Source organism: Anas acuta, chromosome 7 (assembly GCF_963932015.1).
Source record: "Anas acuta chromosome 7, bAnaAcu1.1, whole genome shotgun sequence".
In the NCBI taxonomy this organism is placed as follows: domain Eukaryota; kingdom Metazoa; phylum Chordata; class Aves; order Anseriformes; family Anatidae; genus Anas; species Anas acuta.
This window is the reverse complement of record NC_088985.1, coordinates 37083106-37108860: the sequence shown is the minus strand read 5'-3', so window position 1 is coordinate 37108860 and position 25755 is coordinate 37083106. Positions and strand designations below refer to the sequence as shown.

The following is a 25755-nucleotide window of genomic DNA, read 5'->3' as shown; positions in this document are numbered from 1 at the left end:
CTAAGCAAAGTTGGGCAAAAGTCATTACTCTCCTTGCTCGTGCTGCAGCAGAGCAGGCTGCAGCCACACCAGGAAAACAAAGAAAGTCCGGGTCAGAAATGGGCCAAAAGTAGGCTTGCAGGCTTGGTAACCCTGTGCTCACTGATTGCTCTCTGCATAACTCAGTAGTCTCAACTGAATCAGCTGCCCAGAATTACAAAAGGAAAAAAAAAAAAAAAAAGAGAAGAAAAGGAAAAAAAAAGCTTTAAGAAGCTCTAAGGTTTAAGAAAGCTTATTTTCTAAGCTTAAAAAAAAAAAAAAAAAAGTTTTCCTCCACTTCTGCTTCAGTACTATGAGATACTGTATCTTTGTGATTACTTTAAATGAAATGCTCTCCCAATTAAAAATGTTAACTGCATCGCATTTCTCCTTGGGCTGTCTGAAGCCTTTAACCAACATTCACGTAGTTCCAGATTAATTTTTAATTTAAAAACGATATTGCATTACCTACCTCAGCTATATAGCATTTACCTTAAAAAAAAAAAAAAATCATAGCGTTTTCAAAGTATTTCTTATTCAAGTACAGAAGAAGTGATGGGAAAGGAGCTTTCTGGTTACCAGCCTTGTTGCAGACAGTTAATGCCATGCAGCAGGACTCAGAGCTGGCACTCAGGGCAAGAGAAGCCCCGTTCTGCACTCTGTTCTCTAACACTCTTCGCTATTCACTAGCACTCCACTGCTCTATCATTAAAACCAGACTAATTTAGGTTGGAACAGACCCCGCAGGTCATCCAGCCTGACCCTCTGTCAAATTAGATCAGGTTGCTTGGGGGCTTGTCTAGTTGAGTCCTGAACACCTCTGAAGAGCCCCAGCCTCTCAAGGCAACCCAAACTCATTTGACCATTCTAATTTTGTTTTGGTTTTTGTTGTTCTGTTTTCTCCTTATACCCTAGAAGGGAAGTGTAGGAAAACAAGAATCTAGCAGAAATCTTTGGACAAGCAAGGGAAAGAAAAGGGAGAAAGAGAAAATAAGCAGAATATAAGCTAGGTGATGTTAATCACTGCACCAAACATGGGTAACAAGTACTTTTCCACCAGTAAATAATTAAATAAATAAATAAAGACATGCCTCTTTGGCAACCACAAAAAGTACAAGACCTCACTTACCTCAGTCCACCTGGAGGACTGTAGCTCCGACACTATTTCTCTGCCACTTCTGTGCAAAACATGCATTTTTCCGTGGTGTCTCCCAGCTCAGTGACCCCGTGCCTCACTCCGGCCACCTGCAGAAGCCTGGGTATGTCCCCTGAACTGCACTGCCTAATTCAGCCCCATTTACAGAAAAAGAGCCAAAGAGCTCAGTCGGTACTTTTCCATTAGGAGGTCAAAGGACCCAAAAGGCCGACTTTGAGAAGAGTACCAAGAAATGTATTTGCAGAAGGCAACATGTGTATGTGTATATGCAGGAGTGCATAAACCTGCAATAGGAACCAGCACCTTAAGTGGTTTCAGGCACCTACCAGGGAACTCTCGCTGGCACTGCTTCACCCTCAAACTGCTGCAGACCTCAGTGCTAAATACCTCATCCCCATCTCACAGTGAGTGCAGACAAACTGCACACCCACTGTAGGATATGTAATGGGATACACGCAATGAACACTTGGTGTGGTTTTGCTGCTCTCCCCGAGCCAGGCGGGGATGCCAGGCCCGGCACATGAGCACGCCGTGCACCTTCCCACCACCGAGAGGCAGCCTCCACCCACACATCCCTCCCTGAGCCAGGAAAGCTGAGACACAAGCAGATCCTACCCAAAATTTCAGCTGCAGGAAAGCCCACATGCATGCTCGGTACAAAGTCTTAAATTGCCCAGCTGCAGGGGTGTAACCACAACACAGCAGTGCAAAAATACTGTCACTTTCTAATGCTTTTTAACTGCACCGGCACAAAATTCCGATGTGATGATGCTTCACTCATACCATAAAGCCACAGGAGGCTGATACTCCAGTTGCCACATTTAACACCCTGATCTGGAGCAGCCCTGTCCAAGCTGGGCTCTTCAGTGATGCACGGGCACCCCCCGGCACTGCATCCAGGCACGGGCAGGACAGCCACTGAGAAAAGTGGTCCTTGGGAAAAGCACTTTTAAAAGTGCTTATTTCCAGAAAGTCTGGCTTTGTCTGAACAGCGTGACATTTTGACTTAAATTGAGTTACTTTACAATGAATTCTGATTTAAAAAAAAAAAGAAAATGATACCACGTATTTCAAGTGTTGCTCATTACCAAAGCATGGGCCCACAATGAGAAGCTGAGAGAACAATGCCAAAGAAAAAATAATCCCAGGTTTCTGAAGCAGCACAGTACTTTCACTTCAAGAATAAACTCCGTTTTGGTGAAAGAAGTGTAGCACTAGATTATATGGAGTATAGGAAGAATATCTCAGAAAAACAACTGCTGTTCACTGCTGGTCTTTCACATGTCTAAATGTATTGTGAGGACTCTATAAATCCTGGGAAGTTAAACTCCACTAGAATGAAGTTTCAAGGAAAAAAATTTAAAGAAAAAGGCATTTAAAAAGAAAAAAAGCTATTACATAAATAGAATTTGTATTTAGTCGCATTTTTGTATGTAGTCTCATTTTAGTTGAAGCTTCTAACTCCTAATCTGACCCTAAGGATGTTACTTATTAAGGTTTTTGGGGTTTGTTTGTTTTTAAATAAAGTAGGTTATAATTACTGACAACTGCCTGGATGCATTTGCAATTCACTTTGAGACACTGATTAAAGCCTGTTCTCAAAAAAAAAATCTTGCCCTGCTTCTAATAGATATTAAAATAGGTTTAAAGTTGTAAGATATACTTTTAAAATAGTGACTAAAATTATTCTTACAAAGTTAATGCTTGAATTAAATACAGATCATTCTAAGAATTATGTAACACAACTTTTTCAGTAGTTTGGGACTACATCTCAAAACAGTCTTGCTTCAGGTTCCAGTTCCAATAGATTTAAATGGAATTTAAGCAACAAAGCCCAAACTTGTTTCCAAAACCTTCTTCCTCAGCTGCTGCCTAAAACCTCACATCACCTAATCCATCAGGCACGTTTTGTACAGCACGCATTCAGTCCTGACCCCTCCTAACAAGGGAGCAACTTTCCAGAAACATTTTTGGCTGCAGATCTGAGCATACAGGTGTTTCTCTGCAAGCACAGTCAACACAACAGTGAGCAATAGGCTTTCAGCAATACCTCTCCGCTCAGAATTTACTACTGGGGAGGTTTGGGCACTTCTCTGCTCGCCAGCATTTCATTTGCTGGGTTTTGTAAACAGCGCCTGCTCCTCTTCAGGTTCCAGACCTCTCTAAGAATACGGTGTCCTTGTCTTTATTGTATATGGCCAATGCACTCAGAACAGTTTATACCAGCATTTTGCAGCTGGAAATCTGTAGCAGCTGATATCGCTGTCACACACAGTGGTCTCTGTGTAACTCACCAAAAGTATTTCAGTATTTCACTGACAAAACCATCCTCTGCAATAAACAGCTCAATAATCTTAGCACAGATGCTAGGAACTCAGACTGAAAGCAAGAGGTGCTTTCCTTGAAGAGAAATACCCTCCCCGTCAGCACTGCAGAAAACACGGACTGTGCTGTATTCTGATTTTTGAAGCTGCTTTATTTTTCCCCCGAGGTAAAACATCCAGGACACACTTAGAAGTATACCTGTGCTGTAGCTGGTCTGATGGTCAGCCTATTGTTAGAGCTCATTATATTTATTAGTATTACCAGTACTGAAACAAAGATAAATAAAAAAAAATCCAGAAAAAAGGATTTCTATATTAACATACAACTAAAGAAGTTGTAGCCCAGAGAGTACACCTTTCCTTCTAAATGAAGTAACACCGAATACATCAGAAGACTGGCCTAATCATTGCATTTATTGGCTCATTTCCACTAAAATTTAAACATGTCCAAAGAGCTACATTAAAATTGGACTAATATCTGAAATTAACAATTACTGTACCTGCTTAAATAATGAAGATGCACATTATACAGCTGAAACTCATTAATAACAACTTCCTAATGGTGCACCGGATTAAGGTTTCAACAGCATTCTCACTCACGAGACATTAAAATAAATATTAGCAGGGACAGAAAGTTATTACACTCCATACCACAGAGGTATTCCCATTAATATTCTCCTAATGATAGCTGGGCCCCAGAAAGATGCAATTTAGTCCTATACAGTAGTGCAACACATTACTTGACTCTTGAACAGCTGGATGCAACGAATACATAGAAATACAAATAAAAACCCCAAACTTCTTCAGCATTGTATTTTAATTGAAGAACTTGACTTTTTTTTATCTTCAATGGAAATACATGTTCACATGTAACATGGTCTTGTGAAATACAGAGTACATAAGAAGCCTTTATTTACTTCTGATCAGTTCCACAGGGTTAAGTTGTATATTGCTCCAATATAATCTATAAATGAGTAATTGTTCAAAGTACTTCAGTTCCCATTGCTGTCCGTTGACATTAATTTTCTCCCTTCAGAATAGGCAACAGTTCACCACTTTCTTTTAGCTCCTGTAAAGAAATGTACAAAACAATTATTCTCTGTACATTTTGTGATTACACTAACACAATTTCAACAGGGACAGTTTACAGATCAATTCAGTGGCTATTAAGGGGATGAACTAGACGACCCACTAGAGGTCTCCCTTGACCAAGACTCTTTAAAGTTCATAATCTTGAATTCAAATTGTGTCTATCAAGTAAAAGAGTGCTTATTTAGGGAAAAGAAACCTTCAAAAGAATTGTTATCAACTTCAACAGGTAAACATCCCACAGAATATCTCCTTCTAGATATATCTAAGCATATACAAAATTTTACAGCATCCAAAATGAAAAAACATCACCCACTCTTTTAATGTGTGCTGGTAGCAAAATCTGTCAAACCCGACAATGAGATTTACAAGAGTTATAAATAAGAAGTACTTGCATGTATTATCTTCATGGCTTAATACAAATTTTGAGGCCTTAACTTACTAAACAGATAGAGAAAACCAGGAAATGGTTTTAAAATAACTTGTGTTGTGGAGTGTGTATTCTTTTCCCACATCTCAAGAGAAACAGCTCTATCTCAGTTTTATTTCATATTATGCTGTGTAATGGAATGCACTTTAAAGTCCTGACAACATTCATCTACCCATACAATTTACTGGGAACCGAATACAGCCTAACAACACAAATAGACAAATTATATTTAAATACCAGTGAGAGAAGTATTTTGTAGCATCTCTGCAATGCCCAAGACTATACTTACTGATCACTGAAGTAACCCACACACTTGTTAAATAAATAAAATTAAAGTAATCTATATAATTTAAGTAATACCAGTATTTTTAGAACTAAATGAGATTTATTGATTGCATCTTCCCAAGAGTTACAATGTCTGAGGAATTGGCTATAAAACATTCAGACAAGAATGGGCTCAAGAGTATTTGGGGTTTAGAACACTGTGCCTGCTGTTACAAAAATCAAAAACCACAGTAACAGATGCAGATCTATTTTTGTTGCTTCGGGGTCTGTTCAAACAACTACAATAAACCTTACTTTTTTCCAGGAATGAGACTCTTTGGTAGGAAAAAATGTCTCACCCACCTTATTTGAGAAAAGCAATGTCAGAAGTAAAACTAAGAAGAGAAACCTGTAAAAATACACCCACGGGGTAAAAGTGGTCTTTACAGTAACAGTAACTGACTGCTGTCAAGAAAATACATTTCACTGATAAATCTTGGCATATGAGAATGGTAGAGATTTAGAGCTCCTTTCAAGCGTATGTTGAGCTAATGGAAGTCACACTAAAAACAACCAAGACGCTCAGTTTCAAGATCCACGGCCACTACACAGCCATTTCTGGATGTTATAGGCAGAAAACATTTCTCGAGTTTTAAAACAAGTGGGCAATTTACATTGATTCTCCCATTCTTACCTTAACGATATCCAAGCCTCCAACAAGTTCACCTTTCACATATAACTGAGGATACGTTGGCCAGTTAGAATAGGTTTTTAATCCTTGCCGCACCTAAGAAAAGCAACCTGAACTGTAAACTTCAACTTTAGGAAGAGTAACGACAAACACCAGTGATGGAAAGACTTAATTACCTCTTCATCCTCCAGTATGTCGAATGTCTCATAATCAACACTAGAAAGGGAGAAAAAAAAAGGGGTTGTAATAATAAAGAAAAACATCAGCTTCACAGGCATCAAGAACTAATCTAACAAATATCTAGTGTCATGGGAAACTCCTTACAATGCACAAATGAGAACATGATGTGATAAAAATTAAGACGTATGGTTTATACTGTTATTGGCCAAATGTGTTCAAAGCAATTCTGGTCAGTACTAGCTTTAAAAAAAAAAAAAGAGAAGACATACTTTAGAAGTTTTTACTAAGGGATCATCCAGCTGCAACTATTATTTTTATTTTTTTTTGCAAGTAATACATGAAAACGCCCACAATAAAGTGCCAATGCAAATTTGAGTACTGGTTGATTCATATTTGAGTTGTGGTATGAAATTCCTTGCACCCAAAGATCTGTCAGTCTTCAGTGACTGGAAAGTATATAGATTCCTTCAAGGGTCAATGACAGGGAATAACAATTTGAATAACCGCTACTTATTTCCAAACTGTATATTGATATTTACAGTCCTTCTCTAGTTGTCTGTCATCTAAGCCAATAAATCATTCTAACATTTATATATCGAGGCAACTGCTTAACCTCACACCAGCAGTACAAATGGCACCTGGGTTTATTCAAAGAAAGATGATATTAATCCCTCGCTCTCTCTCACTACAGAAGTAACTGCTTTGAAGATGAAAATTGAGACTACATAACAAGAGGCTCCAAGATTAAGGAAGCTGATCAAGAGGGACCTCTAAGAGGAGCTGCTTATCAGAGTGGAAGGATTTCTTTAATGTCAACAGCAAAAAAATTACTGTTGCAATAACCTGTTCAATCAGAGCAAGACAATCACTATGCAGCAGAGCTAAAGCAGTGCAATATCAGACACACCACGTTTGACTTGGTATCAAATGAACGGAGTAGGGATTTACACTACTGGCTTTTATATAGGGATACTCAAACACTTTTGAGCAAAGAAAATGACATTCTGGGAAGTCTTCCACCATAAATAACGAGTTTGGAAAATATTCAACTGCAGTTGTTAAAACAAAACTGGCTTCCTAAATTACATAGAGACTTACATACCCAGTATTATTTATGATTTCTATAATTTGCTTGCTGAATCCACATTTTGCAGTCTAGAATGCAAAACACACAGACATTAGAACACATTTCTGCTATATTTAATGAACAGAATTCCAGCTCCAAGTTACACTAAAGCTATTATCAATTTATTGCTAATGGCAACCTGACTGAATGAGCAATACTACTAATCCTTTTTTCATTCTTCTTTCCACTCTAAGCTTCAAACTCTACTGAAGATCTTTCTTTCCATACTTGGAAGTAAATGAGAAGTCTGAGAATATTAACCACTTTCCTCAGCTGCGAAGTGATGCAAGGTGAATCTGTTTTCTAGGTTTGGTGATATTATCTTGGAAACTAGTGGGGCTTTGGAGCCTTCCTAATGTTCAAAAAGCCAAAGTCATACATAGGTTGTGTATGCCTGGCATGCATTTGTAAAACAGATTATTTGGAGACTTACTCCACCCTTTCCTTAACCATTCTGGAGAGAGTAGCACACTATGGCCAACCAATAAATATAAAAATACGTGTACAGCAACTCCCACTTCCAATTATTAATTTGAATTACGTACTGCAAACTCTTTACATTGACAGTGTGAGGACACAGAGCACCCATGGTTTTCAAAGCAGCTGTGAAAGCATAATAAAATCAGAAACTGAGGATAGGGCACCCAATCCAACCAGGTCATCAGAGGGAAACTTCAAAAAAAAAATGTAACCAAAGTTAAAGTGTCAGGTAATAGTCAAAGAGTACGCTTCAAGTAGGACAGACACCAGGGACAGCACTCAGTACACCAGAAGAAAACCTGTTATCTGCAAAGACGATCAATAAGCCAAGACCAAAACGACATGCACAGTTCTTCCATTCATTCCTGCACTGTAGATCAATTGACAGATGTCACTAAAATCGGAGTATTTCATGCTTGGTTTGTAACAATGCTATCAACATGTGAGCAATATATTTCAATCAGGTAAAATATAGAGTGTTCTTTTATTACTCACAGAAGTACCAAATAAAAAGACATACCTTCCCAGAACCACCGATTTTTATTAAGCAAGGAAAAGAAGTAACTAGCTGTTTGAAAGTGTTGCATAATATACTTTTTTTTTTTTTTAAATCTTACCTGTTTGTTTCCCTTCATAAAAAGCATCACAGGAGCTTTGTTTATCAAGGCTTTAAGCCTACAGAAAGCAGGAAAAAAGACAAAACAGCTCAGTTATTTCTCAAGCTCTGTTTCAACAAGAAAATAAATGCAAGAAGTGGAAAGACAGCAACCTACAGCTTCAGCAAATGCATTTAAAGCAGCACTACAAGCAATTCCATTTATACTGTTTACAGTACTTTTAGTAAATGAAATTGAACAATCCTGTTACTTTTAGAGCAACAATTTACTTTTCTAGATTGACCTCTAGCAGCAACAAATTTAGGAGAAACATTCTTTTTGGTTATTTTTCACACAATATGTGTATTTACTCATATATTGCTTTTCCACACACCGAATACAGCGTGATGTTTCTTGTTCTACATGCAAGGCAGTCTTGTGAAGAAAAGCCATTCCTAGAATCAGTCACAATCACTACAGACAAACTACTGCTGAAATTCAGGAATAGGTCCACTGTGCCCTGGCTGCTGCTGGTTCACCCACAAAACCAGACGGTCCCCACCTTTCCCTCTGCTTTTAGGAAAGTCCTTCTGTGACAACTGATGAAAAAGCAGAAGCTGCTGTCCAACAGTTTCCTTCTAGAGGCATGTTACCCTCTGTAAAACACATGGCAGCTGGGCATTCTCTCTGAAGTTTCACTCAATGCAAAGTAATCCTAGACTGGAGAATCCCAGGGCTTTGCAAAATACAGATGTTTTGCTGGTGACCTACAGCCTGTGCTACAAACCTAAAACCACCTATTTTTCCATCCAAGTCACCTCTAGGGTAAAAAGCAAGAGTTAAACTAACACCTCCAGCAAGGATGAGCTACTGCAATCTGAGCTGGTTCCCCATGCTCCAGATCTGCCTCACTACAGCAAGCTGATTTCCAGAGTCCATTTTCCAGGCAATTTTCAAAAGATGACACAGTTCACTGATTAGAAGAGATCAAACACTGAGTAACAGAATCTAGTTAATGCCGTCTTGTATTCCACTATCAATTTCCTTCACTTTCTTGAGTCTTAAGACATTTGAGCAGCTAGCCCGTAGGTGTTTCTTTTTTTCTTATGAGCGACTGATATAGTGAGCACAGCTTGAAAGAGATGGAAGTTACCCCAAAATTAAGCATGAGGTTAACTACAAAGAAAAACTAGTATGTGTCAGAGTAAAAAACTTCCCTGGTGTCAACAGAAAGCAGACCTCAGAAAAAAACTGTTGCACGTTAACCTCATCAACTAGCACCTAACTTAAAAAGCAAGAATAAACCAGGCAACAAGAAGCATCTTGCGACTCATCCAGTTTGCCTTCACACCATTTCTGTGTCAAAATTGGATAGAATTGATAAAATTCATATGCCTGTTTAAAAGATGCTGTTGCTCCTTTAGGGAGACATTTGCTATATCAATAATTTTGGTCTATTAAAGCCAAGTGTAGGACACTTCAAGTTGTCTTCTCTCCCTCAAACAGACCAGGCAAAGCAAAAAGTGATGTTTAAATTCAGGGAAGTTACAGGGTATGCAATTTTGCAAGAAGATTAACAAAAAGATTAAAGGAAGATTTCTAGAACAGATTTCTTGAAAGTAACATGGTCACAATCTCATTTTTAGATATAATTTAGTCTTAACCTGCAAGAGGTGAGGATTTTTGTGATCTCACTGAAACAATTTACAAGTTACCCTCCTGGAGTAACAATACATGAACTTCAAGCACAGCACAAGTGAAAAGGGAATTTATAACTACACAACTCTGAGAGCGTCCTTCATTGCTGTTATCAAAATTAGTTTCATCAAATTAGTTCTCCACTAGGCTGAGAAACCAGAAGACCAGCACCAGTCTCACCTAGCATTCCTTAAAACCTGCTCTTGCCGTCCTCAGACAGCAAGTGGGAAATCTCTGCTTACATATTTGCCTTCAAGGCACAGGCCACCTTGCTGGTAAATGAGCCTCAGTTTGCATGTCTTAGCAGCACTGCTCACGCAAACCAGAAAGGAGTGCCACACACACCAGCATCTTCTCAAAGAGAACGACCTGTCAGATGTATGGAGCTTGACTGCCTGGGGCACGTCGGAATTTCAAACAGGAGTGAATCTTCAAACAGGAAGGTTAAAGGAGGACAAATTGGTTTCCAGACATTACCCCTGATTCAGGAAGCAGCGCTGCCTACTGATGCAACATATGCTCATGTGGCCAAGGTGAAAGAAAAGAGGAACTGAAGGACAGGAGTAATCAAGAAAAATGAGCAGAAGCCTAAGTATTTTGCCTACAATAACATCATAGCTATGAAGCCTACGTCAAATAAAGCTAGCAGAAGTTACTAGCGTGTTCAGAAGGGGATTTTCTCAGTTACCTTTAAAGAATAAATTCTTGTTAAAAAAAGACAAAAATCTATACACTCCTGCCATAATAAAAAATTAACCAATTATAAAGGTAATAAGCAAAGCCTGTAATAACAGTACGGCTTAGTAATTTTATATAAAGAAATGCTTACTGTATAGAAAACAGAACATGTTAATCAACTTGAATTAAAGATTATAGGATTTCTGTAATTGAAAGGAAATTTAGGGACCTTGAGCAACCTGATCTAGTGGAGGTATCCCCCTGCCCAAGGCAGGGAGGTTGGAACTAGGTGATCTTTAAAGATGACCTTGAGTCTTTCCAACTTAAACCATTCCAACTTACTGATAAAGAACAGGAATTTAGGGAGTAAATATAGGTGTTTTGTAAAAATGAAAAGACAGAAAATCTCAAGAACAGACCTCCTTAAAATAACAACATAGTACCTCATACCTGTCCTCTAACTTCTGTGCCTTCGGACAGATTGTATCCAGTTCTCCAGAAGCCTCAAGTTCCTAGGGATTGGAGAAGAAAAATCAGATGTAAGAGCAAAAACAAAACCCACATGCTTCTGACTATTACCAAGATTAAGAAATTTCTCATTATCTAACCTTGATAATATCAAGTCCACCTATAAGCTCTCCAGCTACATACAACTGTGGATAAGTTGGCCAATTAGAATATGTTTTCAGGCCCTGACGAACTTCTTCATCAGAAAAAATATCAAAACTGCTAAATGAAATACCATGTTTGTTCAGTATCTCCACCATTTGTTTGCTGAAACCTGCAAACAAGAAAATAAATATGTAAGTTTAAGCACAGTATTGATGTATCTGCATTAAGCTTCATTCAGTAAAAAAATATGCAATTCTTCCATATAGGAAATTCCCAATAAGTTATAATGTGTTATATATTGCTCTATCGATATTCTCAAATAGTATAAAGGAGGAAAAAGTGTGTTTATTACTGGGATTACAAGTACACAGACAGCTTGATAAGCCTGGAGCTTCCCTACATGCAAAACTACACAGTAACCTTCAGATGCTTGCCTGTTGTTCCAACACACTGTTAAAGCTAAACGCACTCTTATTCTGTCTCCTCCAGCTCTTCTCCATGCAGCATTCACAAACACGAAAAGCTGCTCAGTAACTGTAACAGCATCTTCAGCAGCCTTCATTTCATTCCTCCACTGGCATATCATTTTCTCTGCTGCTGTCATTTCTCTAGCTACTACTGACCTTCCTTCTGTTGCACCAAAACCAGTGGAAGTTGACAGTGCAGAACTGGGATTCAAATCCACTACTACATCACCGATTTAACTGAGAAACTTGGCTTTAATGTTTGTTTCCTAATACTTTTATTTTAAGAGTATGTCCTTTCCTACTTCAGGGTAAAAATGCAGATTCCTCCATTTTTTAAACTCTGTGTTCCCCTGAGTATATAATACTATTTAACCACTCTTGTGATACTTGCATACCATGCTTTGTTTCTCCGTTTATGACCAATTTTCATTGAGCCCTACTCTGACATTTTCTTCTGAAGGATATTAAGCAGTGAATATTACAGTGTAAACATCCAGATTTTATAAATTATGTGTCCAACCTCAGAAAAAAAGTTACTCCCTTCTGTAACTAAGAATCTTCTTCCAAATAAAATCATCATGTCTTCTATAAAAAGTTGCATTTGTGAAAATTCTGGTATTACAGAACTTAACTAAATCTTCTTACACTAGGGGGAAACGCACATAAAATTTCATTTTCCAAACAATTCTCCTTCTTTTCTATTTCAAATTTGCCATTCTCTTTTATTAAAGTGAAACATGAAATTGGTGTCTCCAAAAGAAAATTTTAAGACAATTACTCTCCACAGAAACTCTTTGAAATTACTTTAAAACCACAACCGCACACCCCAGGCTGTATCCTTCAAGTCAACAAGTCCATTCTTTACGGGCTAATCTGAAAAGAAACCTTAGCCTTTGATGCTCAATGTCACCTTCATCCATTTAACACTTCCACCAACGCAGAGGCACAAATGGTCCTCTGCAGAAGACAGCAGCCTACCACGTTTCACAGTCCAGCACAGATATTTAGTCTGTAAAGCAAATGGCTAGGAAGAGGTCTGCTGTACTTTATAGCATAAGGTAGGCAAGGACTGGATCATTAGAGCTAACGAGCAGGTCTCGATCCAGAACTCCACTGCTCCTCTACTTGCCCTGCTACAAAAATTAAGCTATTCAGAAGGAACTGCTAAATCCATAGCCACGCACTGAAAGATTCTGAAGTTTTGCTGCATTTTTAACACGTGTTATTGTCCCAAAATATTTCAACACCTACTGCTGCTGTTCTAGTGAACAGCCCTTCTAATGAAATACAAACCCACTAGATCACAGTGCCATGCAGTTTGCAAAAGCCATCCCTGAGCATCTGCCCATAACACCACGTGATAATGTTTTACATCTTCTCTAACTCATTCTTGCATAGTCAAATGCCCTTGCAATCCTACTAATTCCTAAAAGAACTCCAACACGTGCTGTGCAGACAGATGAAAACCTCTACACAAATGTTAAAAAAAGACGATGCTTAAAGGCTTTAATAAAGGGAAAAAAGAAGCTTTAAATTAGAAAACGACTCAGAGTGCCATACAAGAATAACCTTTGATTTCAGCTTGCAAGACCGCCTATTAGTTTTTGAAATATGGATTTTTACTACAGCTTTCTGCAGTTTTCACAATCTGCAATTTATTGAGATATGAAGTAGCAGTATTTATATGTATGGCATCTAAGTTGCTTTTCTTTCTACAACCGAAGTGTTAAGTTCATGTACAGCCTGAAGTAAAACACAGATTCTGAATTTTTCCATACATCTGGGAGTTCATTAGCAAACAGCTAAAGGCTGATTGCTGATGGTTATTCTATCACCAATACATTAGCTCATTTCTACTGTAAGAGGCAGTGGGGGGGAAGCTTTATTTTAGCTGTAGGCAATTACATGCAAACTAGAAAGATTGATTGGCTGTGTTTCATTTTGAAGGGTTATGGTAGCAGTCTGCAAGTATTATGCTTAGGGATGAAGTGCCAGAACAGCTTCACTTTCATAACAAAAGATTTAGGTTGAATTTCTGAGGAAATACTATGCACACATTACATGGAATAATTAAACTGAACAAAATATTTTAAGCAATTATCTACAAAGTCACAAATGCCACTCAGCCTAAATAAATGACTTCATCAATGAAGCAAATAAATGCTATCGCAGGCCGAAGGGATCTGATGAAATAACCCAACGACCACAGCAACCACCTACAGCTGCCAGGACCCACACAGAGGGGACAGAGCTTACATTACCCTATGCTTTGCTGTTTTTTCCAATGGAGGAGCCACAAACTACAAAAAGATTTCAAGATTTTGACAAAAGGTTACCTTATTTCACCTCAAAAAAGGCTGTGTCCATTCAAGGATGTCTGACCCAGCTTACTAACACCTCCCAGCTACTGCCAGGAGCTATCAAAGCAAACAAAGTGCCTGCTTTAGGCTAACTACAAAATACACAGCTGTACATTCGGGTGAGGTTGGGTATTGCACTACATTTTAATACATGCATCTATTTAGGTAAGCTCCTCCTTTGTATTTTTCAGGGGGTACCAGGGATCAAATACAGGAACTGAAAGTTTGAAGAAATACCTACTTGACCCCATTAACACAAGCACATGAACCTGTGTTAGACTTTTAATTCACCTTCCATGCTGGGTTTATGCCACAGTACTTAACTATCCTTAGGTTTGATGCCTCAACATGTCTTTTTGGTTTCTGTTTTTAAACAGCCTCTCCCATCAATGAAACACACACAAATCCGTGAGGGGTCTTTTTCCTACATACCTTTAAATCTGCCCAGCAGCCTGCTCAGTGCCTGCAGAGGAGCTGTGCCGTGCCCACACTGCCAGCTGGTGCTGCCCAGCCTTGTGGCTGCCTCGGGTGTAAGGAGAAGCCAAGCATGCAGCAGGTCAGGGCAGAGCTGCCCCTGCCTGCACAGCACTTGTGGGCCCACCGAGGACACAGCAAGAGCCGTGCCTCCCCTCGCAGCTCGCCACGCACCCGCCAAACTCACAGCACAAGCACAGCTCACTATAGCACTGCCATGTCAGCAGCCAGCACAGCATAACCTAAACACACAGCTCAACAACCTGCCCCAAACAGGCACCCCAAACGTACTCACCAACTGTTGGGGCTCGTCAGAGCACTGCCCTACGACTTGGGGTTACTGCAGGATGTATGGCTGCACCTCACAGATCTACTTCGGAACAACCCAAAACTTTGTCAAGCACCGATCCTGACCCAAGGGTACCTGAAGTAATGAGAAGACCTACTGCTTCTACCGACCTCATCACCAATTGCAATAAACAGAGCCACAGCATAGCTCCCAAAAAGTAAACTGCTCTCCTGTAAGGTGAAGCCTTCGCAGACACAATGCAGAACAGCAGAGGCTGTTTGCAAGTCACATATCACAAGTCCATGTTGTTCTCACTCCACCAAGCCCATGTGTTCTGTACACACAGAGAGAAACAAATAAGTGGTTGTGGGTGTTTTCTTACACCACATTTTGCTCCTTGGTTGGTTCAATTATTTATTTCTCCCCTCCTCCCAAGGTGGGATATGGGCTTTGGGGGAAAGGTGCATCTGAAAATAAAAGCACAGAAACTAGGAGCTAAGCATGCACTCCCCTAACGGATTGGCAAAAAGACTGGTGGGTGAGGAGCAGGTTGACAAGTGAAGGTTAACTTAAAGAAGCTGTTGTCCTGACATCTGTCCCCAGAAGGCAGGTGGGGATTACCCTCAAAGCAGGCAACCTGGAGAGCATTGTGTTAATTGCCAAAACGATGCCCACAGAGCTACACCACAACAAGAGGAAGCCATCACCAAGCAAGCACTGCCGAGAGTGCTGCCTGGTCGAGCAGTCCCCATCCTTCTAGTTACCTCCTGTAGAGCATCACAGAAGGCTCTACAGAGTCAGTTCCCCAAAGCAAGCTCTCGACTGCTTGAGCAGAAGGAAGGCAGCTTCATGGTGCTTAACAACTTTGCTCTTCAACATTTATCAGCTTTCCCAGTACAGATCAACTCTTCAAGGTAGCTGGGAATCACACACTCTAGATGGTGAGCAAGGATTAAAAGCATTAGGCTTAAGAAAAATCATTTCCACCCTGGCAGAATCATACTACCGTCTTTCAATTTTAACAGCTGGAATGACTTTTCTTTTTCCAAAATGGCAACAGCAATGCCAGAGGTTAGTCAATTCTTGTTATTCCTTGAATTGAACCATTCTCTTCAGACTATGTTACATTTTTAACATGTGTAACAAGGCACAAAATAAACAGCAACTGAACCTCATGAAAAGTTTCCCAGTTCAGGGATAGTATTGCACACGTTCTTTGGGAAGCACCTGTTTTGTCATTCCATTTCCAAAATTTAAGCAAGGGAACAGCAGTGCTCTAGCTGCAGATAAGCAGTATGCTAACACCTTCATGTTTCTAAGCATGCAACACACTGTTGGGATGTAACTCCACACAACCGAGTCATTCTGAAAAACAGCCTGAAGCAAGCGTTGCCATATTGAACATGAACTTCAGAAAATCCTTACCACAACGAGGCTCTTTCGGAGAGCCTTTCATGAACAGCATGCAAGGGGCAGCATTGATGAGTTTCTTCAGACGCGCAGTCAGATCTTCCTTTGCACTGTCGTTGGAGCCAGCAGACACGGAACTGCTGGACGCGTGGCGCTGGACTTTCTTGGTCAGCTCGGGGGCATGTGCACCATCCAACCTGTCAACTTTCTGAGAATTCTAGGAAAGCCAACACACAGGCTTGTGTTAAAGGATTAAACCCAGAATTTGTACTGTCATAAAAAATAGTAAAAACCACCATAAAAAATAGAGATTTTCAGATGCAGAGCGGATTACTGTATTGATCTTTCAGCCAATCTTTAGTTCGAGCTGACTCGAGACTCACACCATTCTGTTAGCCTGCTACTCTTAACACTAGCAAAGTTTGCTATTAAAAGAGCGATAAAGAAAATATTTTGAATTTTATCATCACAGGCAAATGTGCTCCATACACACTTGTTTCTACCAAAAGATTATTTGCTCATTTACTTTGTCATGCTGTAGTACCATAGCTAGGGAATATTACCAAAACATATGACCCAAGAAGGTATGACAGCTAAAATAAAACCTTTATATGAAACCCAAAGCAATTAAGGAACCTCTGAAATATTACACAGAATCATTTCTGTTTACTCTTTTAGGTTCGATTGGATGGAATAGATCAGACACGCAAACATTTCTTCATTGTGAGAGTTCTTACTAAGTTTCTGCTTTTCCAGCAGTAATAAAAAAAAGTATACATATTATAAACTCATTTTCTCTTAAACCCATTTTCTCTTACCTTAAAGAATAAGAAGGTTGGAACAGAACTAATTTCATATTTTTCAGACACTTCGGGCACAGCTTCAGCTTCCAGCTAAAAAACAAGAACAAGGAAAGAGAAAGATAGTTTTATTTTCATAATCTTCTTTAAAGCTCAATTGTGGATGTCAAACCTGTCTAAAATGTTCTTCAATACGTTTTATCCATTTTAAAAGGAATTTGATACCGAAGTTTGTGACATATTTGCATTTAAATGAGACTCACTGGGTTGGCGTGTCATCCACTGAGCCTACAGTGTCAAAACAGGTTCAGAGGTTTTTATTTTGTTGCACATTTCCAAAGATGCCTGGAGGCTGCGAATAAAATTTTTGGTGCACTGGTGACCTAGTAAATTTTCAATCATATGCAGCTACTACTATATTGAAATCCATAAATCATTGACCCCAGTTATGTCATGATCACAGTGCTTATTTTCTGCCCACAGCAATTCTTGCTGTTTGCTCTATTGACTAATTTCTAGGGGCTGTACATCACGACTGACTTATGCAGCCTTCTGCAAATTATGAAGCAAAAAGGAGCATTTCTTCAATAAGCTATTGATGCCTACTAAATTTTATTTTTAACTCCTACAAGGCTACTAGGTATTGAGTGCAAAGCTTGTTTAGATTATTGGTTCTAATCTTATTCAGCCTTCAAAGGCACACCTTGAAACTACACAATGTAGGAAATTATCAAGAAGATGCATCTTTTAATTGACTCAGATTTATGGTTTTCTATGCATGGTCTAAAAGATTACTTGAGGGACAGAAGTTACAGTGCAAGTGTTTAAAACGCTAGCTCTACAGCAACTGCAGAGTTAACAGTAAAAAAAATGCTAATAGATATGTTTCAAACAGAAGCCTGCGATCAAGAATATAGAAGAAAAAGCCTTTCAAAACCTTCTTCCCCAAACCACACGGTGACACTTCAGGAACAAGCACCGAGAGCTACTTAACAGCTTGCCCCTGCCCTCTTGTCCAACCCTACTGCATTATTTCAGACATTACTGATTGTTCTCACTCAGCTGAAACGTAGCAAACCTCTGAATATTTTAACACTACAGCGTGTTTTGATTTGCTTAAGCCATACAGGCTCTTGCTGAACACCAGAACAACCCAACAGAGTAACTCAGAACAGAGTTCATCTTTGCCTCTACTCCTGTAAGTGCTCCAACAAGAACAGAGAAACTAAAGCTGTAAACTGAAACCTGGAAATAGATTTCAATTAGCTGGCCTCCTCAGAGTGGAAGATGATTAAATGACATATCCATATGAATTTTTCTTTTCCAGTAAAGTTTCCTGCTTACCTTATTATTTATGTTCCACTCTGGTAAGGTTCACACACACAGAACAGATTTCATTTCTTATTCCAGTAACTTGCTCTTATCAAAACACTGTTTCTATTTCTCATCATAAAAACACTTCCATTTTAACCAAGGCAAGGATCTTAGAATTAGGATATGCAACAACTAACATGAGAAATTGCGTTTAGAATAACTTCAAGATTTACTGTCAGTGCTGAAGTTTATTTCACTATTCCTTAGCTCTGTCCCAGAATGCGACTGATCAGGATTTGCACTGCGGTACGCCACTCTGCGTTAGCCAGCTGTGACCATCTGTTGAGCTAAAAGGCCAAAGAAGATTCAGATTCTGGCTACTCTGGACCACAGACCAAAATCACACAGAGAACCTCCAAAAACCACACACGTCCCCATGAGGAATTAAAAAAAGAAAATCCATAGAAAGAGAATTTACCCAAGACTTTCCGTAGAGTGCTTTCTCTAAAGCACTAAAGGAGTTTTGGTGGGCTAAGGGGGCAGGTGTGATTGCCTCAGCTTTGCAACACATGGCCACATGGCTAGAAAAGAAGGAAGTTTTCAAACTTTCTTGGAGCTATTAAAAAAGCTAAAACAACGCCATAAAAACACGCATCTCCAATTTTCAAAATGTTGAGAATTAGTCCTTTGATGCTCTAGTTCATAAAATAACGCAATTAAAATAGTTCCATCCTCCTGTTTTACAGGAAGAAATACCAACCGAGAGAGGGATCATTAAAAAAACACTAAAAGCTGTCATAAATCAAATGAAAATATTCACAAACAGCTGGCTGTTCCAGTACTCCCTGCCCCCACAATCAGAGGCATCTCATTAACAAGCATCAACGTTGTGTAAGCTTAAATTGTCTTTCCCATAAACCTCGTGAAAATTAGTTTATCTTAAGTATCAGACGGAGAATCAACTCAGATATCCATATGAATCCTGGGATCTATGCAGCCAACTAGTAACATCGTGGGAACAAAAGAGACCTCTAGTAATTAAGAAACACTGTTCTTTTCAAATGGCATCTCAAAACCACAGGTAAAAAGTCACACTGCAAAAATACAGCTGTACACAGGAGGTTGGACCAAGATGCTGCAGGCACAACTTTAAAGGCTGATTTGTTAGATGAAGTAGCTAATGAAAGAAACCTCTTCATTGTATCTTAGCAGACTGATGTGTTTCCTTTTTTTTTTTTCCCATACCAAGATAAAATGAAGATGTTATTTAAGCTTGCAGTGTCACGTTTGGATCAAGCGAGACCTTATATCCCACAAAATTTTCGATATACCTCTTCCACACGTTCAACTCTTGTCTTCAAGCACAAGAACAGCTGTACTCATCTTTGTAGCACTCTGTTCCCTCATGGCAGTAACAGCTCTCCCCTGCTTAAAACAAGCCCAGCTCAGCTGCCTGGCCTTGGGGACTTACCGTGACGAAGGTGACATGTGTGTGCTCCTTGGCGAGCGTGGCCATGACCTCGTTCATCTGAGCACACTGAGGAGCCCATGGCGCCCAGAAGTGGACAACTACGAGAGACCTATTAAAAAAAAAAAGTAACAGCATTTATTTTTACGTTAGAATTATGCAGTATAAAAGTTGGATTTGCCACGCACACAAACGCACGTATCTTCCTGAGACAGAAATCAACAAGTCAAACTGAGAACCTTTTCTACAGCTTGCGGAGAAGACAACCCCACTGCTTCTTCAGGAACTGCACCAAAACCCAACGCCACTGCTAAGGTGATGCACAGAAACTACCATCGTGTGTTCTGATAGCTAAGGATCATCCGTGGGAACGTCAGACAGCAAGCAGCAGCCAGAACAGTAGAGATCAAGTGAAACATCACGGGATGCAGCTTGGGAGGTGATGAAGATGAAGCTCTCAGGCACCCCACATCTCTCCCCTGCCAGGTTTTGGGTTCAGAAGCCCTGGGAGCTGTAGGCCTCAGCACAGCTCCTCTCCTCAGTGCCAGGACTGCCCCTTGCTCCTTATCCGGGAAACAAAGTGGGAACTTTTCAAGTCAGCTGGGACTTCTCTGAAAACACCGTACCGTAGCGACTTAAACACCCTATTCTGCTTCAACTTCTTATTCAACTTCAGGGTTTCCTTGAATGTTTGGTATTAATCAGACACAGCATTTAAATGATTTGTTCTTTACTTATAAATGGGATTTGATACAGACTCCTTGAGAGCCCTCAGGTGCCATGTGACCGCTCAATGTGACGCATTAATCCCAGAGCTCCATTCAGCAAATCCCACCAAACCGGGTACCACGAGGTAGCTCTCACAAGCTCAACCACGCAGCCTTTGATGACAACAGTGACAACATATTTGCATTTTATTTTCAACTCCATTTTCCAGGTTTGCTTAAGTCAAAACCGCTGGATAACAGAAGATGCAGAATAAAACCCATGCAGTGTACTGTTTTTAACGTGCTTCAAAAAAGATGCAGAAGTCAACACAACCATACCCCAGAAGCCATTTAGTGTCTTTCATCAGTAAATAAGGAAAGTTCACTATAAATTGTAATAGCCCTGTGGGCAGCACAACGTTCATATCGGAACAGCAGCTGTGTTATCTGAGCACGTATTGTGAATACAAAGCTGAATTCAATTCAGCCACAGAACTATAGAATTCATAAAGCTGATTTTCCAAAGCAATTCCAGGAAACCTTGGTAGAAATGCAGACTAATTAGGGCAGTCTTTTTTCCCATTGTGCCACCAGTCAGAGCAAGGTTCTGCTCTGAAAGCTGATTAAAACTTGGCAGGACTTAGAGGCTAGCGACAGCTGAAGGCAAGGAACGGCAGGACAGCTCCGTTTTCCTGCAGCACCAGCCTCGCAGGCTTAGACCTGAGCACGGGGACAGCTCAGCACCTCCTGCGCTGCCATCTGCACAGATTCTTCCAGCACTTTCCCACAAGTCACCAACACCACCGATCCCCAAGGCAAACAGTCTCTCTTTAATTACAAGAGAATAGCCGTGCTATTAACAAGAACTACAAGCTCTCCTACTATGAGAACTCAGCTTTGGACTGACTTCACTGCCCACAACTGACACTAGCATTGAAAGCCTCATTTAAATGATTTATTCGTTACTTATAGATGGGATTTGATAGACTCCTTGAGAAAGCTCAGGTCTCGTGCTCGAAGTAACACATGAATCCCAGAGCTCTGCTCAGCACGCAGGTTTTTAAGCCAGTGCTTGACTGAGCCCATGAACGGAGGGGAGACCAGGATAGGGGAGGAATCCTCCATCTGCACATGAGGGCCTGGGCACAACAGAGAGAATTTTAAAACGCCAGAGGCAGCAGCAGGTCGGTATCTTGGGGAACAGACCACGCTCTGATGCAGAGTAATTGAGAAATTTGCTCCAGGGTTGGTTTTCCTGTACCTGCCCATCACAACCTTCATGTGAAGTTCCAACCTGGAGGCCTCCTCCAGCACTGTTCTTCAGGCACACGCTGCTTACTTACACCGGGAAGAGCTCGGGGAACTTGCTACAAATGGACCAAAGCTGAACAAGTTATATTTTAAAAAAAATCAAGTTTTACGATGTCACTGTAGTCATGACAAAACAGGCTATTCTACCTTGGTCTCCTAAAGCTTCTAGGCTTAATAAAAGAGAACAAAGTGGATGCAGTTGTCAAGCTGTCACAGCAACTGTACAATGCCTGCATAGGTAGGAAGAATTTGCATCTGCTGAACTGCAAGCAGGGCAAGGGATGCTGCCCGGGGCTAAAACCACGCAGGGGGACAACGCGCAGAAGCAGTCTGTGGCTCCACATCAGGCCAAAACACCAGTAACCTCATCACACCAATGTCTGCATGTGCCAAGCAAAGAGAAGGGACAATCACAGCTACTTAACGTTCACTTCCCCAGAACCTGGTGTTTCCTTACCAACATATAGCTGTGGTGCACTTCACAAAGATAAAAATTAAATATTTATTTTAAATTAATTTGCACCAAGGTTTTTGTTTTTTTAAAACAAAAGTTCACTCAAAGAAGCCTAAATTCTGTAATTACCCTCTCGGTACCTGGGCGTTTTAAATGAAGCTTGAAAAACACAAAAGTAATTCAAAGGATTATTGTTAAAGAAGGAAAAAAAAATACGAGTTAACAAAATGAAGCAGATTAGTGATTCTAAACAACATATTTCCTATATTCAACCACACTATTTCTAAAGTAAATTACCATTACCCACAAAACAGAATAGAAACAAAAAGGTTATATCATGCCCCAGTGTTTCTCTTCCTGCATCATTCCATATTTCACGTTCTGGGGGTAAACTTTGGGCTCAAAAATTAAAATCCACTTCCTCCATCACTGACGCTTTTCTTTACCTTAAGTAGCCGCAGCTAAGTTACAAGGATGTGTCACACATTCTGAAAGCCCTGTTTCTACCTTAAAAAAAAAAAAAATTGCTAGAGACAGACTCACAAAGCTCACCTTTAAAACAAAGAGCCCGTTGACTGTAGAACCGGATCAGTGAGATGTTCTCTACTTAGGAAATCTAGGAAATAATTGCTCTGTAATCCACCCACTTTTTAAGCCTATATGGCAAATGTTTAGTAAGTACTTATATTCTTTGACCAGCAGCCCAAATTACTTGGGTTTATACACTGACTTTTCTAAAACATTAGGCTATGCAAAACAACAGACTACAAAACGATGAGAGAAGAGACTCAAAAACTTTGAAGACGCTGACTCAGTTCATCTTATGAAACTCTAAAAATGTAAACGTTTTGGAAAAAAGTAAACCTTCAAATTTACACTTCTTCTGTAATACAGTGTTTACTAATAAGTTGATGCAAGAGATTAATTTTTCTGAAACAAGAACTCCTGAGAAATTAAGCACCAGAGTAAAGTGTCGACATTTGCAAATGATTAGCAGCAATCCTATTACCTTGGAAAAAGTGCAATTCCTTTAAAAAAGCAAAGTTAGCAGTAAAATAGCATTAGGATGAACCTTAGAAGTTCTGTGCGTTTCTGATCTAAACATTTATCTCTAAAAAAAAATATTCCTTTAAGAAACTTTGCCTTTCCCATTTCATTATTTCAGTGAGCATTTAAAATTGTTTTGACATTACTCACCTTCACGTTCATTTTGTGAATCTAAATACGGAAAGTAAGCTATGTAAGCTAGTGTATATTTTCAGATCTATCATAATTCAGAAATGAGATCAGTTAAAATATATATACACGATTTGGGGGAGTTGTGTGCTGTTAGCTCAGTGAGCGAAGCTTCGTTTGCTTTTTTTGGTTTCTTAGCAGTGAGGAACATAAAAATAAAACACCAAAACCAAACACTTTCAAGTCAGAGGAAAATCCTGGAACCATTAGGGGTTGGAGAAGCCCTCCGAGGCCACCTGGCTCCCACCACCCCCCTCCCACCACCACGTCCCTAAACACCAAGCCCAAAACCACCCCCAGAGCCCCCACCTCACGGAGCTGACCCAAGAGGCGCCGAGCACCCCCCTCCAGCACTGAGCAGCCCCAGCGCGGTGCGGGCACAGCCGGGAGGGCCGGGCCGGGCCCCAGCGCTGCGGGGCCGTTGGGGGCCGTTGGGGGCCCGGCCCCCCGCTCAGGCCGCCCCCTGAGGCAGCGCCTGCCCCAGCGGAGGTTTAACGCCCCCCCCAATACCCGGTACCCCCTCTTCGGTACCCCCGGTGCCCTCTCACCCTCCGGGCTGCCTCAGGAGCTGCCCGAGCTGCTGGGCCGAGCCGGCCGCCGCCACCACCCCCGCCGCCGCCATGGCCGCCTGAGGAGGAGGAGGAGGAGGAAGGGGGGGGGGGGGGGGGGAGGAGCCCTCACGTGAGGGCCGCGTCACGTGGGGCGCTTCGCGGCGCTTCGCGGCGCGTCATAGGTCGGGCGCAGCCCGGGCTGTGCGGCCCGCGCAGGCGCAGAGCCGCCCCGCGGCGCAGGCGCTGAGGGCGGGAAGGGCTGAGGGGAGGATGGAGGGGGGGGGTCCTGTGGTGGTGCCTGGCGGTGTCAGACGCTGTGGTAAAGGGTTTCTCGTTATGAAGGAACAAAACAGCCGCTTATCTCACGAGTCTTAGAGATATTTCAAAGGAAAATTAAAAAAAAAAATCAGTCAGTGGTGTGTTGCTGAAAGGTTCCTGTCTATAAAGCGGTCACCAAATGAAGACCACTCCTGTTCTGCATAAGAATATCCATAAAAAGAATTAAGGATACCTAAATAAAGTCCGAGTATGGATTAACTTAACTACTTTTCCGTAATCAACCGATTAAACAAGACCTGGAGTTTCTCTTCACCTTTACAAACGATTATTAGTCAACGCTTTCCTTACCGAAATAATGCACCTTCTGTTTCTAGTGAAGCAAGGACTTCAAGATTTCAATCTAATGTAATTTACACACTGAAGGAACCCAGAAGTTTACAGAATGTAATACTTAACAAATGAGAACGCAAAGTTTGAAAAAGGAGTAATGTGGGTGTGAGAGACGTGCGTCTGAAGTCAGCCCTGAGGTGTGTGAGGGCAGGCAGGCAGCCCAGCAGCATCCTTGGCTCTTGCCTTGTGGCCTCTTCAAAAGCAACACCAGGGCAATAATATTTCCAAGCACCTTGACAGAGGAACATACACACTGGAAAATAATAGGTCATTTTAATTATACTCTCAATAAAAGGTACAAAAGGAGAGGCTGTTTGTAGTTCTTGCCATTCATATCAGGTTGCCGTTCGTAGACTAACAGAATCATTAGGGTTGGAAAAGGCCTTCAAGATCATCTGGGCCAACTGTACCCTTACCACCAATGTCACCACCAAACCATGTCCCCAAGCACCACGTCCAACCTCTCCTTGAACACCCCCAGGGATGGCGATGCCACCACCTCCCTGGGCAACCCATCCCAAGGGCTGACTGCACCTTCTGAGGAGAAATGTCTCCTCATTTCCAACCTGAACCTCCCCTGGTGCAACTTGAGGCCATTCCCTCTGCTCCTATTGCTAGTTACTTGTGAGAAGAGGCCAACCCCAGCTCCCCACACCTTCCTTCCTGGTTGTTCAAGAGGGCAAAAAGGTCTCCCAAGCCTCCTCTTCTCCAGACTAAACAACCCCAGTGCCCTCAGCTGCCCCTCACAGGACTTGTGTTCCAGGCCCTTCACCAGCTTCACAGCCCTTCTCTGGACACACTCCAGGGCCTTGAAGTCCTTCTGGTAGTGAGGGGCCCAAAGCTGAGCACAGCACTCGAGGGGCAGCCTCAGCAGAGCTGAATACAAGGGGACGATCACCTCCC

General features: G+C 41.0%; 1 protein-coding gene across 1 annotated transcript; it reads right to left on the bottom strand.

The window, feature by feature from the left end:
* Window positions 1-4297: 4297 nt before the first annotated feature.
* GLRX3 (glutaredoxin 3) lies at window positions 4298-24335 on the bottom strand. Its single transcript, XM_068689285.1, has 11 exons — window positions 24181-24335; window positions 19928-20036; window positions 17161-17235; window positions 16358-16559; window positions 11339-11511; window positions 11181-11242; window positions 8376-8433; window positions 7255-7307; window positions 6149-6188; window positions 5976-6068; window positions 4298-4567 (listed from the first exon to the last, which is right to left on the bottom strand). Exons 1-11 carry the CDS (start codon window positions 24252-24254, stop codon window positions 4517-4519), a joined length of 990 nt encoding a protein of 329 aa, XP_068545386.1. The 5' UTR covers window positions 24255-24335; the 3' UTR covers window positions 4298-4516.
* Between the last annotated feature and the right edge of the window lie 1420 nt (window positions 24336-25755).